Below are 19,198 nucleotides of genomic sequence, written 5' to 3'. Positions count from 1 at the left end.
GAGGCAGCGCTTTACACAACCAGAAAATCAGCCGCCTGGCTCCTCACTCCTCTACCCCCTGCCGCACAGTTGGTGCAGCCCTTCCTTTCTTTCGTAGGGACCCAAGGGAACATTTCCAATTTAATAAGAGACAACTTGATTTTTCCTCCAAGAAACTTCCTCTGGGTCCTAATCACAATGGGACCTGTGAGAGCAGGACCCAGAACTACGTGTGCCCTCAGGGGAAAGTGACATCCTCTAGGAGAAAAAAAAAAGAGTTTTGCTTAGGAGGCTGAATTTTGTTTATGCTAAAAGCTAAAAACAGCAAAGGAAAAAAAAAAAAAACCAACCCTCATTCTCTGAGCTTCAAAGTCCAGAGTATTTTCCATGTCCTCACCTGAAATAACGTTCTCCTTTCTGAATCTGTCACCGTCCAGTTGAAGATCCACTTCCTCTAAGTGTCCTCCCCTGACCTCCAGGCCCTCTTTTCATTCATCTTTCAATTCCAGTGGCACCTAGACTTTGACCTCCTCAGCCCTTTGCAGATGCCTGGCAGCATCCTGAGAGGGCAAGGTTTCCCATTTGCCAAGCTTGGCAGATAGCATCTCCTTTGAATGTCAAAAGTAACTCTAGACTCCTTAGTGCCATGCTTGTCTCACTTCATGGAGGAAAAGTGAGTCCATGGGGGTCAACAGCCTGAGTGGGGGTGGCGTGGGGGGTGGTGGTAGTACTGACTGCGGCATCGGCAGCATGTTAGGATGGTGACCCTGCAGCAAAGGTCACTCATGGCTCAAATGTGGGACTGCTAAAAGGATCACAGATAATAGTGGCAGTGACCACTTGTTCTAGGTTTTATCTCAACCAACTTCAGTTTTAAGGGCTTTGGGAAGATAGGCCAAAATCCCAACAACATCTGGAGTTTTGCTTTCAACAGTCAGTGCTCAATGAATGCGTGGATAAGCACCCAAGAAGCCTTAGAACACACAATCTTCTTTTGCCCAAGTCCCAGGTTCTTTCGTCCTCCAGGATGGTGACTGGAGAGCCATAAAGGCGGTCGAGAGACGAGAGTAAGGGTGAGAATTCCTAGGTAACTTCCAAAGGGAGCATAAAGCCCAGATGATGGAATCAAGGCCCACAGCAGCCAGCAGTGAGAAGATTTCCTGAGCAGGCAGCACAGCTGGCTCCTGACCCAACAGCTTGGCTACTCTGCCTCCTTTGAAAACCCATTACCAAGTCATGGCAAGCAAAATTTAATTTTAAAAAGGGAAATGATTTATGTGCTACAGGAATAAAGAAGTGACAGAAGCAGGAAAGTTTGCATACATTTCATTTTTTTGAAATTAGACCTATAATTTTTTCATTAAAAAAAAAAAAAAAAGGATGCCAAGTTGGGAAAGCCAATGCATTCTAAGAAGAAAATGACAGAGAGGTGTATAATGAAAGTCCTGTCAGTATCAGAACCCCGTGTCTTATAAAGCGTGTGGGAGAACACAGCATTAGTTTGCTACTGCCCCTTTCAACTTCTAAAGAGTTTCAGCTCTAGAAGGGCTCGGTATTCATTATCTGCTTCTCTGATGAGGTGGGAAGCCACTGGAAGATTTGAGCAGAGAAGTGATCAATCTGACTGGTATGCTGAAAAGAGACCATAAGACAGCAAGGGCCACACCAGGGAGACTGCTGTTAAGTCACACAGACAAGAGAAGACACTGGCTGCCTTCAGACTTGATCCCAATCCAATGGGATTTCGAATCTTTATCATCATTCCTCTCTTAACCACTCCAACACACACCAATCCCTTTAAATCCTACAGATCCTATTTACAGGAGAGACCTGGTGCTCAGTTATCTGCTCCTGTCTGCCTAATGATCTCAGGAAATCTGAAAGACCTTTCTGAGCAGGGACCAAGGTGAGTAGCATGCTAGTGAAATGGTTAAGAGCACGGATATTGAGTTACACTGTTGAGGTTCAAGTCCTGGTTTACCACTTGCGGGCAGATTATTCTAACTATACCATCAGGGGAGCCCTTACCACTGGCTAGCTGTGTAACATTGCTGAGCTTAAGCGTTCTTATCTGTTAACTGGCAGAGAACCATGATACCGGTGCACAGTATGCATGTATCCACTCAACATATATGTGTATATATATATGTTGAATATATATATATATATATGCTCACGGCCTCACCTCATCTATACTTTTCTGATATATATTTTTATATATATTAATTATTATTATATTATATATTATATTATAAATTATAATAATTATTAATTATATTAATTATTATATTATATTAATTATATATATAATTTTTTAATGTTTTGGTCATGCTGAATGGCATGCAGGATCTTAGGTCCCTGACCAGGGATCAAACCAGCACCCCCCACCCCTTTAGTGAAAGTGTGGAGTCTTAAGCACTGGAACACCAGGGAAGTCCCCACTTAATCAATATTGATTACACACCTACTATATGCCAAGTATTGTGCTAGTTCCAGGCACATTGTTGTGAAAAGACAGATGAGTTTCTTGCTCTTAAAGAGCTTATATGTAGTATGAGTGGAGAGTGGGGAGACAGACTAAAACATATAAAGAGACAAATACAGGAGTTCATTTCTGAAAGTGATGAAATGAATACATTGGGTGATGGGTTAGAGCAGATCTGTGGAAAGTGGATGGTCAGAGAAGACTTCTCTGGGGAGGAGACATTTGAGATGAGGCTGGAATGATGAGAAGAAGCCAGACCCATGATATCTGTGGAAACACATTCCAGGCAGAAGGACAAACAAACAAGTATTTCTGGAGTGAATGTATGTTGAATGAATTTGAGTAGCAAATGATACCTCATTTTCACTAGCAGTCTGTAAAGGTATGAAACAATTTTGTGCGTGATTTTTGAGGAATCACTGTGGACCCCATATGTGGTTATGGTTGTATTGGGTAGAGCAAGTGGTACAAGAAGATTCTGGTAACATAAGTACTTAAGCAGTATTTGCCATGTTCCATTTAAGTGCTTTTGGTCATTAACTCATCTAATCTTCACAACAATTCTGTGAGGTAGGGTCTATACCTAGGATGCATGGTTCATGGCTAGCTCACATTTTGTCAATACCCTTCCCACATACCACGCTGTAAGCTCCTGAAGAATGGGGAGTTTTCTTGTCTTGTTCACAACTTTGTGCACAAGGACCACATCAGTACTCGTACTGTAGGTATTGAGTAGATATTGGTGAAATGAATGAGCAGGTAAGTGCATACTGTATATCAGGCACTATGCTGAGACCTAAGCAGCCTTGGACAGCCTGACCTACAGTCCAAGGATCTTAAATCAATCCAGTTTCCCCAAAAGGACAGACTAAAGGAGTTTACAGAGAATATTCATTTATCATGAGGATTTTAGAACTCAAATGAATATAGACTTATTCAGAACCTCATTCTACCAACCCTACCCCAAACCAGGACTTTTTTGGTCTGTGATTTTTCCTTGATCCAGCTCTTTCCCATAAAGAGTGTTTTAATTTAATTAATTTAATTTAATTAGTAAAAATATTTGTTTCATCCTAGAAAGCAGTCAGAAAAGACCCTGATGTTGGGAAAGATTGAAGGCAGGAGTAGAAGGGGATGACAGAGGATGAGATAGTTGGATGGCATCATTGACTCAATGGACATGAGTTGGAGCAAGCTCTGGAAGATGGTGAAGGACAGGGAAGCCTGGCATGCTGCAGTCCACGGGATCGCAAAGAGTCAGACAGGACTGGGCAACTGAACAACAGAGAGCAATATGTTGGTCTTGCTAATGTAATGGAATATAACTTTCTTGCTTTTCTCTATGAAATTCTACACGAAATATTAGCCAATATAGACACAAATCCTTTCTTCTAGGCTGACAAGAGTTTATTGAGCCCATGAGTCCAAATAGTTTTTAATAACCCATCGAGTCCACTCAGCTACAAAAGGAGTCCAGAGTTATTTTAAAATATCCTTTCAAGTTTCAAAAATAGAAAAGAAATCCACTAATCCTACCCATTCCATACATCATAACTTTAAATTAATTTACAATAGCAACATTAAAATTCTTTTTATTAACCCCCTCCCCCCCCCCACAAAAGGGTTGGCACCCAGCTTCCAATGCCTGTGCCTGAGGAGGCCTGTTCTCCAGCCCTCTTGTGACTTACTGTCCTGGAAGTCAAAGCTTGGCTGTCCAATGACTGGACAGTCTAATCATTCCATGGACGCTAGAGCATATTACACCCAACATGACCAGCAGCTGTCTTGGGGTTTGGTTTACTAACTGCCACAATGAACTTATCATTCTCTCTGTTCCTACTTCAGAAACTAGATGCAATAAAGAGCAGGTACCAAGAGTGGTCTCGGTTAGACCACCCTCTAACAATAAACAGAACTTCTAGAAAATTTCCAAGACAAAGCAATCCTTCAAGTGAGGACTCTGAAGGTAAAGGTCTTCTGCAGAAACAGCAATACGTAAGAAGCACAACTCCTTTTCCACTTGGCTTCTATTAAACAGAAACATCTGCCTTGTTATCATTTGGGAGGCAGGGGGCACGGTAGGCAGGCAGGCGGGAGAAGCCTGAGTGTGTACAGGAACCAGGAACAAAGCCATTTGGTCGTCAAAATCCACTGAGACCATGAAACCTACTTTGGCAAGAAAAAAATGTTTACTCACTTACAAATTCCCATGATCCTTAACAAAACAACTGCCTTTCCTTTCGTTTCCAGCAAAACATGTGATGTTTAGAGGGGAAGAGGCAGAGTCCAGCTCATCCTTTAAGCTTCAAAATAATTTTATACATCCTGAGTTTTCTTTCATAGAAAGTCAAGGTTTTATCCCCTCTTATGTTTCCCTCCCTCCCTCTGCTTTTTCTTCTTTTGTCTATAATGTCATTATTTTACCCAACATGAAAATGGAAAAATTCAGGGCAGAGTCAGAAAAGTGTCTTTAAAACATACTGTAAAAAGTAGAAAACTTCTTTTCCATTAAGGTTCCAGTATGAGCCCCCGAGCCTTAGGAAAATGGTTACTTTATTATTCAAAGAGCAAGGTGGGTTTAGATGACTACATACAAGTTGTCTAAGGCGTAAGACTCTAATAGAAACAGTAGTGAATCTTCATTTATCAAGAGAATGTCTTTTCAAAAAATGAATGAATACAAACTTTTTCTGAGCCCAGCAAGTGGGTTGTTACTGCAGGATTTTATAGATGGGACAAGTGAGGGGCCTTACATCACCTGCCCAGAGGCACAGCAAGCCAGACGGTTGGGTCTTGATTAACCTGGGCTACATACCTATAATCCTAAACTCTTTTTACTACACCGTGATGCCTTCCAGGCCCTCAGCAGAGTATACGTCTTAATATTGATGTAGCCAACTTCTCCCTGAAGTCAGAGCTTACAGTGCTCTATACATGGACCAAACACCAAGATGACAGTCCATTTCATCTCTGTTCTTTTCAGGTGACTTACCGCATCCTTCCTTTAACCCCACCCCACTCCTTGGTCAAGACACCCACATACAGAGGCACACACCATCTGCCAAAGAATTTAGAAGCATGACTACTTCTGTCTCTCTGCAATTAAAAACTCAAACCAAAAATAAACCATATTTTTATTATTTTTTAACCCACCATGTCTTAATCCATTTAGCCCCACCCACCTTTAAAAACTGATTTCATCTCACTTACGTTGGGTCTGCCTCACACCTCTGATAGGAGCCAATACCTTAAAATTATCCATTTATCTGCTGCGGGTGCCTCTGTTTGGGTTTGGCTGTCAACAGTTCGCACATGTGAAGTCAATCTATGTGATATTAATGTAAACACTGTGCATTACAAACTGGTGGACATTTTACTGTTCTAACAGGAAAAACAGACAATATGTTTGCATGTGTGTTTCCTCTACAGTGGAGACAATAACACACTATAAATGAGAGTATGTGCTTTACCAAAGGATCATCAAATTATAAAAAGAGGTAAAAGCAAGGTAGGGGGCTGTCAGAGAATGCATTATGCTAGCAGATTCTAACAGGACAGAGGGGCCAGAAATTTTATGTAGAGATTTTTATGGGAAAAAAATGCCATTCGTAATGTCACTTTCCCCTCATTGTTATTATAAGCTCATTTCCTCATTGCATGTGCAATACAACCAGTTTTCTTAATGCTTTTGTGTGGAGTCCATTGCTTTAGCTTTAAAAATAGCCAGTTCTCTTTTGCTAAGAAAACAGCATATTGCCTTTAAGAGCACTGTAACTGACAAGATGGAAGAATGCAGGCAGGATGTCTAGGCTGAAGCTTTTCTATCACCTGCCATTAATATGATTCAATTTATGCTTATGTCATAGGTTTAGACATTGTACTGCACTGTGAGCAAAGAAGGGACTTGAATAAAATACAGTGAAGAAAGCAGATGGTATGCTATCAAAACCCTTCAAGCCTAAAATAACCTTTCCCAAGTAAGGAGAACAGTTAATTAAAACCAGGATATATTTACTCTATTCTGAATATCTCAATGTAAATAAAAATCAAAATGACACTACTGTAACGTGGGACTAAATGATGAAAATTTCATCTATTCTATTTTTCTTTAATAGTTTCTAATCAAACTTTTCATTAAACAGCTTCATAAAATTCCACAGAGAATTTATTTACAGGGACTCATTGTAGATTTAAAAGCCTTACTTTTATTGTTCAATTAAATCTGCTATTCAATGGACGACATTAAGACAATAGAGACGGTGGAAGGGGAGGAGAGGTGTCCAGCCAGTTGGGCAAGGCTGTCACATGAGCAAAGTCCATTTTCAGAGGTGAACCTGGGGAATGTGAATAAGCTGGAAGGCACACAGAAGAAAAGAGGGGGCAACCCTGTTCAAGAAAGAAAGCCCAGTTCCCTTGCGAAGTCATGGACTGGGTTTGTCCCAGCCCGGGTCCTCTGCCTCACGTCCACGTCCTTCTGGCAGAGAGGGCACTGGGCCGCCTGGAGGGCACAGAGACGGGAGAGTGAGGACTGTGGGCAAACAGATCTGAGAGAGCCCAACAGCCGACCTAGGCTGAAGACGGTCATTCCTAATGATGTCGGAATGTGAATTTTAAATGATCTGGGCATTGCCAAAACTTTCCTAATGCCCTCTCTCCCTATTTGTATTTTATTTTTAAAAAGCTTTTATTGGAGTCTAGTTGATTCACAATGTTGTGTTAGTGTCAGCTGCACAGCACAGTTAATTAGTTAAACGTATACATACATCCACTCTTGTTTTGGAGGCTTTTCCTACACAAGTCATTACAGAGTATTGAGGAGAGTGTCCTGGGCTACACAGCAGGTTCTTTAGTTATCAGTGTATATGCCCATCCCAATCTCCCAAGTTATCCCTCCCCCACTATTCTCTATTTTTAGAAACCAGATCCAGCCCTGCCTTTTCCAGAGGTTTTTCCCGACCCTTCACCACGACGACTATCTTCTCCAGCCAGGTCACCTCCTCCACGCCCCCAGCTCACTGCGAAATGCCTCCTGAACTTGCTTTCTGCAACACTCATCCAATACTTCGTCCCTGACTTTCCTGTAACATTAGTTAAACTTTCAGTTGTGTTAATCCTGTCTTCCCCAATTAGGTTTTAAATCCTCAAAATGAGCGAGGACTGCCTTTTATTTATCTTTTGAAACCCCTCTCTCACCCCCACTCTGTAATCGCATTTAATAGAAGAGAGCAAAAATTATATTAGTTAATAAAATAAACATTATTTAATCATAGGAAAGTAGACACTGTCCTTTTGAGAAGGGCCTTGGAGGTATTTTATGGCAATTTATGAATTTCATGTGTCAAAGGTGTAGTTGCTAAATGCTATAAACTCTTTGCCATCAGCTCTACCATTCATCCACCTGGTGATATGGCTAATAAAATTTGATTTTTACAGCCTAGGCATACTGTTACCTAAATTACATTTGACCAATTACTGAAGTCACCAAACGTGTGGTACAGAATATATACTGTGTAGAAAATTCATCTGTGGGCCCCCTGGCACTCACGGTAATCTGACAGAAGTGTTTCAGTCATCTGGCAGTGTTTAATATTAGGAACATTTGTTTAATGCCAGTCACTAATTAAATTTATGTTCTTCCACCAACTGTTAGTTGGTTGGAGAAACCCAACCCCACATTTTAACAAACCCTTTAACCCATGCTGATTTCAAATAGCACCGGTTGGAGGTTTAAAAGGAATTTCTCTGGAAATTAACATGTATGACCAGAAGTGGAAAGTAAAGGAGGGATGTTGGTGAAGGTTTTTAAATCAGGTCAGAATAAGTTTTTTGGGTTTTTATTGTTGTTGTTGTTGTTCTCTTACTAAAACTAAAATGAAATCCTATAAGAAGTACCAAATATTTGAAGTACAAACTTAACTACAAAAATACTAATATACTAATTTTTAGACTAGTCATCTAGAAGCTCTTTAACAAAGGTACCTTTATTCCAAAAGAAAGCTTCCACTTTAAGAGACTGGGGAAGAAAAAGCAGCATTACCAGACGAAAGTTCAGGAAAATATTTAAAAGTCAGATGCTTGTTTTTGTGAGAACATTTAAAACTAATTTAGTAACTCTTAACAACCATTGTGATCACTGTTAAATTGGAACTTCTATTACCAATTCTAGATGCAACAGCTTTGAAACTCAATGACTAATAACTCTTAATTTAGCCAAAAAGGTTAAAACATTTTTTCATTATATTACATTGTGAAACTCTAATTCTGAATACACTTAAATTAGGGAAAGCATTTTTTTAGTTCTATTTTGCATCAAGAATTTAGAGACGTCTTGAGTAGCAAGCAAGACGGAGGGTTTGCAAGTAGGGGCTAGAGAAGGAAAAACTCAAAAAAGTATTGAAAAGGGAAGATTTATAAATGCTGATCTGGAAAGAGTACTCTTTTTAAAAATGTATTGGATACATTCAACTACTTGAATAAAAAAGGTAATTTCAATATTATGAATGACAAGGAAATCTTCCTGGAAAAAGGAAAAAATAAGTTGCATAAACACTATTACTCTCTTACAGACTGATAAGCCAGAGCTGTAGAAGGCATCTGAGAAAGACAGTCTGCACCCTGCTTGTTTAACTTATATGCAGAGTACATCATGGAAACGTGGGGCTGGAGGAAGCACAGGCTGGAATCAAGACTGCCTGGAGAAATATCAATAACCTCAGATATGCAGATGATACCACCCTTATGGCAGAAAGTGAAGAGGAACTAAAAAGCCTCTTGATGAAAGTGAAAGAGGAGAGTGAAAAAGTTGGCTTAAAGCTCAACATTCAGAAAACTAAGATCATGGCATCTGGTTCCATCACTTCATGGCAAATAGATGTGGAAACAGAGTCAGACTTTATTTTTTTGGGCTCCAAAATCACTACAGATGGTGACTGCAGCCATGAAATTAAAAGATGCTTGCTCCTTGGAAGGAAAGTTATGACCAGCTAGACAGTATATTAAAAAGCAGAGACATTACTTTGCCAACAAAGGTCTGTCTAGTCAAGGCTATGTTTTTTCCAGTGGTCATGTGTGGATGTGAGAGTTGGACTGAGAAGAAAGCTGAGCACCAAACAATTGATGCTTTTGAGCTGTGGTGTTGGAGAAGACTCTTGAGAGTCCCTTGGACTGCAAGGAGAACCAACCAGTCCGTCTTAAAGGAGATCAGTCCTGGGTGTTCATTGAAAGGACTGATGCTGAAGCTGAAACTCCAATACTTTGGCCACCTCATGAGAAGCGTTGACTCATTGGAAAAGACTCTGATGCTGGGACAGGTTGGGGGCAGGAGGAGAAGGGGACAACAGAGGATGAGATGGCTGGATGGCATCACTGACTCGATGGACATGGGTTTGAGTAAACTCTGGGAGTTGGTGACGGAAAGGGAGGACTGGCGTGCTGCGATTCATGGGGTCACAAAGAGTCAGACATGATTGAGCGACTGAACTGAACTAAACCCCAGAAGAGTCATGTCTAATAAACGTAGTTCTCCTTCTGCTCTTTCTTCCCCTCCTTCTTGGATCCAGATAAGCCATCTGGTCACCCTTACCCTCCTCTGCCCACCACACCTACTTACAACATCCCACCTGCCTCTGCTCCAGGGCTGCTGGTGTCATGTATAATCAGACTAGAGAGGTCACTGTGGACTCCCCAAGCCATGTGAAGGTCTGTGATGACTAGGAATAATAATCTGAATCTGCATAATTCGCAAAACGAGGCATCCATGGAAAAACATTACCCAAAGGAATCAAGGAATGCTCTTGCTCAAAGGGACCTTGTGCTCTCTAGGCCACAGGTCTCTACCACTTCTGCACCCAGGTGCCAATGAAGGAGTCAGCATGGCTCCATTATCACCCTGCCTGCTCTATGGTGGTGATCCCTAGGGAAGGGACATGGTGAGGGGGCTGTTCTTGCCTCCGTAAGTATAGGAACTTCCAGGTGCCATGTGTGTACTATGATGACGCACCCCCAGAATATTCTGATATCCCTGCCCAGCCTATCAAGAATCTCTGATATAATCCAATATCTTCAAGGAAGATATGAGAAAGTAAAGATTTGAGAGATGTGATTTTATCTTGTCTCAAATCTTTCACGGCATCATGCAAGGTCTCCACAACTGAGGATGTCCTATCTTCTCCTCCTTTCCTTCTGTCTACAGAGAACTCATGACCAGTCAGCTAAACAGAGATGCAGATACAGATACATGTACACATATCCATCTTTGATGGGTACAGTGTATAAAGATATTATTGTTATTGTTTAGTCATTCTTTGTCATGTCTGACTCTTTGAGACCCCATGGACTGTAGCCCACCAGGTTCCTCTGTCCATGGGATTCTCCAGGCAAGAATACTGGAGTGGGTTGACATTTCTTTCTCCAATACTACTTATACATGTAAGAGAATAGATGAAGAGTCAAGCAAAACTTAAAATTTGGTAATTTCTTACTCTCCAGATATTTTGAACACATCCAAGAAATTTAAACAGCATATGATCTTAAAGAAGGGAACTAAATATAGTATTATGGAATAGTGAAATGAATTAAAACCAAGGCAATTGTCTTCTTGATGTTTTCAGCCTCTTAACTAAGACCTAAATAGTTTAATTCTATCAGCTAAATTGGAGAAGGCAATGGCAACCCACTCCAGTACTCCTACCTGGAAAATTCCATGGACAGAGGAGCCTGATAGGCTGCAGTCCATGGGGTCGCTAAGAGTCAGACACAACTGAGTGACTTCACTTTTCTCTTTTCACCTTCATGCTTTGGAGAAGGAAATGGCAACCCACTCCAGTGTTCTTGCCTGGAGAATCCCAGGGACGGGGGAGCCTAGTGGGCTGCCGTCTATGGGGTCGCACAGAGTTTGACAAGACTGAAGCGACTTAGCAGCAGCAGCAGCAGCTAAATTTAACCTGAGTTAACTTTTTATTTATTTTTTAATTTAGTTTATAATTTTTTATTCCTTCCAAGTCTTTGAAACTGATGTGATTTTTACACATACAGCTTATAGCTATTCAAAATTCAGGGGCATGGGGATCTATTACATATCTATCTATCTACCTTATAGTAATGAAGTGGTTAAAATGGTGTATTCTTTTTAAACTAGTGTATTTTTATAGTTCTTCGTGGTGGCACTAGTGGTAAAGAACCCACCTGCCAATGCAGGAGACATAAGAGATGTGGGTTTGATCCCTGGGTCACAAAGATCTCCTGGAGGAGGTCCTGGCAACCCACTCCAGTATTCTTGCCTAGAGAATCCCATGGACACAGAAACCTGGAGGATCATGGTCCACAGGGTCACAAACAGTTGGACACGACTGAAACGACTTAGCACGCATACATACCATGGAAAAGGAAGTGATCAGTTAAATTTAAAACAATCAGTATCTGAAGAGCCAAAGCCTTTTAAGAAACGACTAGCATAAAAGCTTCCTATCCTATAAAGTCCAATTTCAAGGTCGACCAAGCAATTCCAGACTCTGTCTTGAACAACAAATTCTAAATAATAATCCTGTGCCCTGGGAAACAGAGGCTGCCAAGGAGGCGGTGACGTCTTATTGCGGCAATCACTGCGGGAGGAGGGGGGTGGGGGTGGCACACCAGGCTTGTGAAAGTCAGCCCCGTTCCCCACCACTGCTCCTAACAAGCACTGAAAACAACCAGCCACACACGCACAAGTTTCATGCAGGAAAAAAAAAATCATGAAAAGACTCACCAAACTCATCGCATATGCTCTCGTTTTCTATGAGAGTCGGGTGGTCGAAGGTGTCCCGACAGTACAGGATCTGAGGGTTCTTGCTGACCACCGCGATGCCCCCCAGGGCTAACGCAAACTGGTCCGTGAGAATGGAAGACGGCTTATCCTGGATGCGCTTCAGCATGGAGCGGTAGCGGCAGTACTGAGGGTAGCTGAGAACTATCACATTCGTTTCTTCCTCGTCCTCCCCTAGACAAACGAGAAAACACTTCCATTACTTCCTTCCCTCCAACAAAGAACTGTGGCAGCCATGGCATCATTTCAATGCTCACCTCTGGTTCTGTCCTAAAAATATAGTCTTCAGCAAGATTCTTGTATTGATTCATCTTTAGCACAGTCTAGCTAATACTAGCATCCTCTCAGCCCCATCACTCATCCAGCTCCATGAAAAAGCCTCAGGTACCAATAAAGAAAGAAAGAGTTGGATCCATAACCCCATAGACAGATTGAACAATGTTTAGGTCATTGGCAAGCAGCAGAACTAGAAAACTGTCTTGAAAGAATCTGACGTGCATAAATATATTATTATATTTTATTTATAATTAATATTATTTTATCAATAAGAAAATTCAGAATTTTGTTGAGCCTCTTTGTATTTATTTCCACAGTTCTGTGTTGCTTTTATTTTGGATTATATAATCTTCAGTGCTTGAAGCCTGTCTAAAGGCCATTTGGCCCAAGAGAGATATCCATGGGTCTCAAGAACATCATCACCTGCTCTGCGGTTGTTAGTGCTGTTCAATGAATATATCTTGCTCCCATTATGGTCCTGTGGAAAGACCACCGTTGAAGACAAATGGCCATGTGACTGGTTATGGCCAGTGAAATATGGCAGAAGTGGGTGGCACCTTTAAAATCCAGAGTGCAACTAAACATACTGTCTCCCTCCCTTTGTTCCGGACATCTGTAATGCTTCAAATAGTGGCTACTCAGCCAATTTTGGTCTTGAGTGAGGATAACATGGAACAAAGCACCTGGTTGGTCCTAAATGGATGTACAACATAAACACTTGTTGTTTCAAGTGAGTCTGATTTAGAGGTTGCTTTTTGTAGTGTGATCTATCTCAGTGTGATTGATACATCCACCTTCTCCACCCTCCCCCCGACCCATACCCCCTATCTTCTAATGTTCCTCAGATCCATCTGGTAACTTGGCACAATTCAGAGAACCACACTGAGAGGACTCCCCAAGCATCCTTGTGAGAGCTCCATCAGAACCAACTTAACTCAGGAGAACATTTCAGCAACTTTAATGAAGTTCCCTCTTATAACGATTTTAATGCTTAGTTACATGTCACCATATTTACAAAAACTAGATTCTGCATGGATTAATCCTTCTTTATCTTAAGCTGGAGAAATGGCAACCACCCCCTCCCCTTTGATATCCTGCCAACTGTACAATGTCAAGCTGAATTTGGGCTCCATGACCCAGTTTGCCATCACTCTCTATAACCACACCATCAGGGCATTTGCAAGCAATTCCCAGATATGTCACTTGCTTATCCAAAGGGAAAACACTCAATATTTCGAGCCTTTACCATGCTGCAGGGAATTGCACAAAACAGTTGTTAAGGATACCAACATTATCGTGGCCATCTGGCAACCAGTGGGAGACGAATGAGGAAGGACAGAACATAATGATGGAACATAACCAGTACCAATGGAAGGTGTGCATGTGACCTTTTCTGATAGGAGACCAATACCCAGATGTATTTCTAATTATGTTCACTTAGTTCCTCAGGCTGGAGGCTTCTTCCAGAATGGAGATGTTTAGCTGATTTCAAGATGACATCTTTTAACAGTTTCTGTTGCTTAGACTCCTGCCTGGTTTGTGGGTAGCCACTTCATCAGCTGGTGCACTTAATTAAAAGGAAATATGTTTACACTGAAGGCAAGTCCCCAATGAAAAATAGTTTAAAGATGCTGATACATGTCCCAAGGCATGCCAACTTGAGATTTCTACAGTAGACCAAGACACTAGTTCAAATTTGTGCTTTCTACAGAGTTAAAGTGAAAAAAAGTTTTAGTGAGAATATTTATGAAAACATCATCAGAATTCCAGAGTGTCTGAGTACTGTTTGAAGAAGCAGCTTCTAATGTGTCAATTGCATTATTGCACTCTATTTGTCCAAGATGACCAAGATTTGTCCAAGATTATCCAAGATGACAGCCAGGGGGGTATAACCACGAACCCCCAGGATTTATTTCAGCATGCTCAGCCCCTAACACCATCTCTGGTACATAGTAAATACCATAAAAATGCCTGTTGATTTCAGTTTTGAGATGGAAGTGGTGGTGTGTGTGGGGGGGGTGGGGGGAGCTGTACTAGTGTTTTCACACATTCTTGAAATGGAGAAAGTCATACTTCTAAGGTTGAACAATGGTAAAAAAAAAAAAAAAATGGATGTTTCAGAGTCAGTTTTATACCAGATGATGTCCCCTGGACTCTTGGGACCACTTCACTTCTTATTCCTTCATTCTCCATGAGGATACCATCTCTAGGTTCTTCTTAATTACCTATTCTGGATGAAATCAGTCCCTGGCTATGTTCTGTGCTTAGAAATGACTTTTTTTTTTTTTTTTGACTCCACCTCATCCTTGAAACATTTGTCTCTATTTCTTCACAGACTCTATAAAACACTAACCAAACCTTGAGTCCTTTTCTTTCTATTGGAAGAAAAAAAGCAAATTTCCTCTGATCCCAAGTCATGGAAACACATGCTATGAACGATGTCCATTCATTCTGGAGACAGTATCTCTAAGAATGTTCTGGGACGGCTCTTATCAGAATCACACAGGAGAATGCAGGAAGGCAGAGAACCTTAAGAACCTCTGATTCAGAATCTCTAAAGCAGTGTCCCAGGAATTTATGATATCTTTGACAAGTCCCCAGATAGTTCATGTACATTAAAATGTGAAAACCCCACTTGAGTTTAGCTTTTTTGCATAGACTTACAATGATATACTCAGTGGGGTTTTGATCTTTCTTTCCATATATATATATATATATATATATACACATACACACACACACATATATTTTCCTATTTTCCAGTATATGTTTCTATTCAAAACTCCACTGTACCTGAAATAATAAGGGACCAAATTCTCTTCTCCTTGCCAGTTTACTAACATTTTTACACTTTACTAACATTGTTACAGGTATCACAGAAGACAGTGAATGTAAAAAAACACTCAAACAAAAATACAAGGAACTGCTTTCCTGCTTAGAAAGCAGAGCAAAAATATTACTGTGATGGCTGGTGCTAATAATAAAACATTAAAATGTACAAAGGCCTTTCACACAACATATCTTTTATTGTTGTTTCTCACAACAACCCTATTAGTGCCAAGACACCTTGTTAATAGACCCTTAGAGATGGGGAAGTCCAGAATCAGACTCTCCAGTGACTATTCTAGGATTTCAAGGAACTAGAAAGTGATAGAGGTGAGATTATAACTCAACTTTTTAACTCCAAGCTTGATGAGCTTTTCATTATGACAAAATGTCACTAATAATAATAACATTATCCTTAGGGTAATATCTTGATTTCTTTTCCAATAAGGGTGTGGCTGAAGTAAATTATCTTTCCTTTGACATATTGTTGTTAAAGGGATTTAACTAATTTACATTAGGAGTGAGGATAGTGGTCTTTGATCAAATGAAATAAGAGATGTCTGTTTCATCCACAACTATGGAATTCAGCCTGTTCTATGTTAGAATTCTACTCTGGTTAAGTCAGTGTTCTTATTTTGGAATACCTCAATTCCCATTGCAACAATTTAACAATATTGACACACCTTCATGTTTATCAACTTTCTACTTTCTATTTACGTGATAGGAAATCAAGCCAACTCTTAGGTTGTGCAAACCTAGAATCCCTACCCCTGGCTGAGAGGTTAGGCGCACAGCTGGGACCCGGTCTAATGTGGCAGTGTTTACCGATTTAAAAAATCATTATAATTTTGTTGTATATGAACAGAATCATCTATTTGGAGCAGAATTTCAGCATTGTTTGGGCAGAGGCAAATTTCCAACCTTACAATTAGATGTTCCCAGAGGAGCTGTCTTTAATATTTACAAAAAGCAGAGGAAGCCCATGAGACCCTGAGGACTCCTGTGCAGAGGTGAACAAGCATTCTAGGTGAGAGTCAAGATAAGATCCAGTGTAGAGGTGAGATCTGGAAGAACCAACAATTCATCTAGGTCAAAGTTTCATTGAGTGAAGATACCCTGAGTCTCTTCTTTGTTGTTTAGGCAGAAGTTTCTTGAACCGAAGAAACATAATTTTTTTTTTTAAGGCAAAGTGTGGTCACTTTACTATGGAATATAAAACTATGGGTTTGCAAGTGCTTTCCAAGTCCAAAATTCTATGATCCTATAACTTCCTCCTAAGCCTTCGCATTAAATTAACTTCTTCCTGACACAGCTACAAAAAAGTAAATTGTTCAACAGCTGTCATATTTTATTTTTGCCCTAGTACGCTAAGAAATAAATAAAGCCAAACAATCCTTTCAAAAATTCTTTTTTAAATTCCTCAGTTACTTCCTACCTCCTATGCATTTCATACACACATAAACAAACACTCCTATACAAAGTTACGCATGAAACTGACAATAAGGCTGACAATAAGAGCTGACAATAAGGCTGTGTAGGACATTTTCCCCTTTCCAGTTCATAATAGGTCTAGCAGATAAATCTAAGAATGAATAAAGAGTGGATAAATTGCACATTTGTTTAGCAAAAGATAAACAAAGTGTTCCTGGAACAAAGATTATCTTTCAGCCACACCCACATGGGGAAAGAAATCAAAGTATTACCCTAAGGAATCTTTCTCTAACACACACTATTTGGCTGCAGTTGGTTGGGTTATATATACATTATTTGATTTCTGTCAACAGAAAATGACCAGCAATAAATTAATGGTACCAAAGACTGAAATTTCAGACCATAATTAAGATATTCTATTAAAATGTCATCCCATTCCTCAAGTACTCCCTCCACCAAAAAAAAAAAAACAAAGTGAAGTGAGTATGCTTATGAGTATGCCTATTTTAAAATGAAATATTCAAAGGGAATGAGTCCCCAAATTACTCAACCTCATTTCAACTTCAATGAAAAGAACTTTGCCTATTAAAAGTTAATACCTAAAAGTACACTGCTTGTAATGCTCAACCAAAATTACTCTAATCCTGCGCTTATATCATAATTACACGTTTTGTTAACCTCTCTCAATGTCAATTTTTCACTTATTTATATATTTTCAAAGTCCAAAACAGAATTCCACTGAGAAACTATAATTACAACGTGAGACTCCACCCAAGCTTTTCAAACAGTAACTGTATACCATTGCTTTAATCCTCAGCATTGGGCTGGGGGTGGGGAGAGGGTGGGGGGAGAGGGTAAGAGCCCGCATTCATTCTGAATAGCATGTTGCTCAAGTCGTCTTTGTAAAAAGAGAGATGCATGAAATAGCAAACACAATGAATTAATGGAGCATTGACTTTCAAATATCCATAATGCTATTTTTTAAAATAGATAATGGTGGCCAAATGCACAGAAGGCTGAAAACATAAATTCCGGAGGAGAAATTTGCTTTTATCTCTTACACAACAATTTAGAAATGTAACTTTCTTTTTCATTCTAGGGGGAGGAGAGAAGGCTTGTTCGGAAACATCACACTAGTATGCTTACTGAAAACCACTATAATCTACTTCTAACATCACAGTAAGCTTAAAAAGAAAAAAAAAAAAGCTTAAAAAACCCTCGCACCAGGATTTTATAGAGCCTGGTGGAAAAAGTATGCATGTTCCTTCCTGCACCTAATTACCTCAAGTGAAAAATCTGCCAAGTATTTTGCCCTTTAGTTCTCTTAATCGTATTAGGGCAAATGCATTTGGATGCCAACAGAAACAAACATTTAAAGATTTTCACTTAAAAGATTCCAAATATGTATGAAGGTTATGTTTGAGACACAATGTCCCTAGTCCTTCAAGGATAATATACAGTGTTCTTTTTTTTGTTCCCCAAGCAAATATGAATTTGCTCATGTTATAAAACTTGATGTCTAGTTTTCAGACAATTTAAGTAAAATAAATGTCAATATGAGAGGCTCTTACAAAGATTTATGTTTCTTTCTGTTACTTTATTACATTAGGCATTCCTTTCTCAAAGCTTTATACTTTTCACTGTGCTCCTAGCAACAACCAACAGCAAAGCATCAACTTTATATACCTGGCACTGTTCCAATTCTTACTGCTATTGACAATTATATTGAAGTTTCCACTTAATTGCTGCTCTGTTGTGACACTGAATATTTGTCATAATTAGGCATTTCCTATTTTCCATCCATTCATTTTTGATTATTACTGAAAATGAAATTTTTTTTATTCCAGAAAACCTAAGCATGAAAATTCTACAGATAAGAGTAGCTACAGCTGTTACTATCATTACCAACATTGTAACATGCAGCAAAAAAAAAAAAAAAAAAAAAAAAGGCATATAATTTCTCGGAAGGTAATTTTCCTTTCAGTCTAAGTGCTCTTATTCATCTTACAGTTACTCAATGATTTCCTGTTCTAATTACAGGACATTATACAGAAAGACATTTGTAAAAGGAAAATGCAGCAGTGCCTATGACTAAATAGCCTGAATTGGTTGAAAGTGTTTAAAATTCAAAGCTGTACGTCAACTTTATCAATTTCTGATTACAACCTGTATAAATGTGTAATGTGTCCCCTACATCTCTTATAAGGCAGTCAACTTAGTACCCAAACTTACTGCACATCAAAGGGGAAAATACAGTTACAGTTAAACTGATGTTGAAGACTTGGGGTGGGGAAAGATCGGTCTTTTTTTCCCTCATCAAAGCTGTTAAATTGGAGGCATGCCAAGACAAGGAGTGGAAAATATTAATAATAAAAATAAATTAAATGCCTGATTAAAAG

At 39.7% G+C, this 19,198-nt stretch overlaps 1 protein-coding gene across 1 annotated transcript in view; it reads right to left on the bottom strand.

Annotated features, from left to right (window-relative positions):
* ARID5B (AT-rich interaction domain 5B) overlaps positions 1–19,198 on the bottom strand; it is a 188,913-nt gene that overhangs the window by 87,024 nt on the left and 82,691 nt on the right. The window contains exon 4 of the mRNA XM_065922406.1: positions 12,210–12,440. Coding sequence (XP_065778478.1) covers positions 12,210–12,440 — 231 coding nt within the window. The remainder of the gene's footprint in view (positions 1–12,209; positions 12,441–19,198) is intronic.

The sequence above is a fragment of the Muntiacus reevesi genome, chromosome 2 (assembly GCF_963930625.1).
Source record: "Muntiacus reevesi chromosome 2, mMunRee1.1, whole genome shotgun sequence".
Lineage (NCBI taxonomy): Eukaryota > Metazoa > Chordata > Mammalia > Artiodactyla > Cervidae > Muntiacus > Muntiacus reevesi.
Note: the sequence above shows the minus strand (reverse complement) of the source record. Positions and strands in the feature narration are given on the sequence as shown.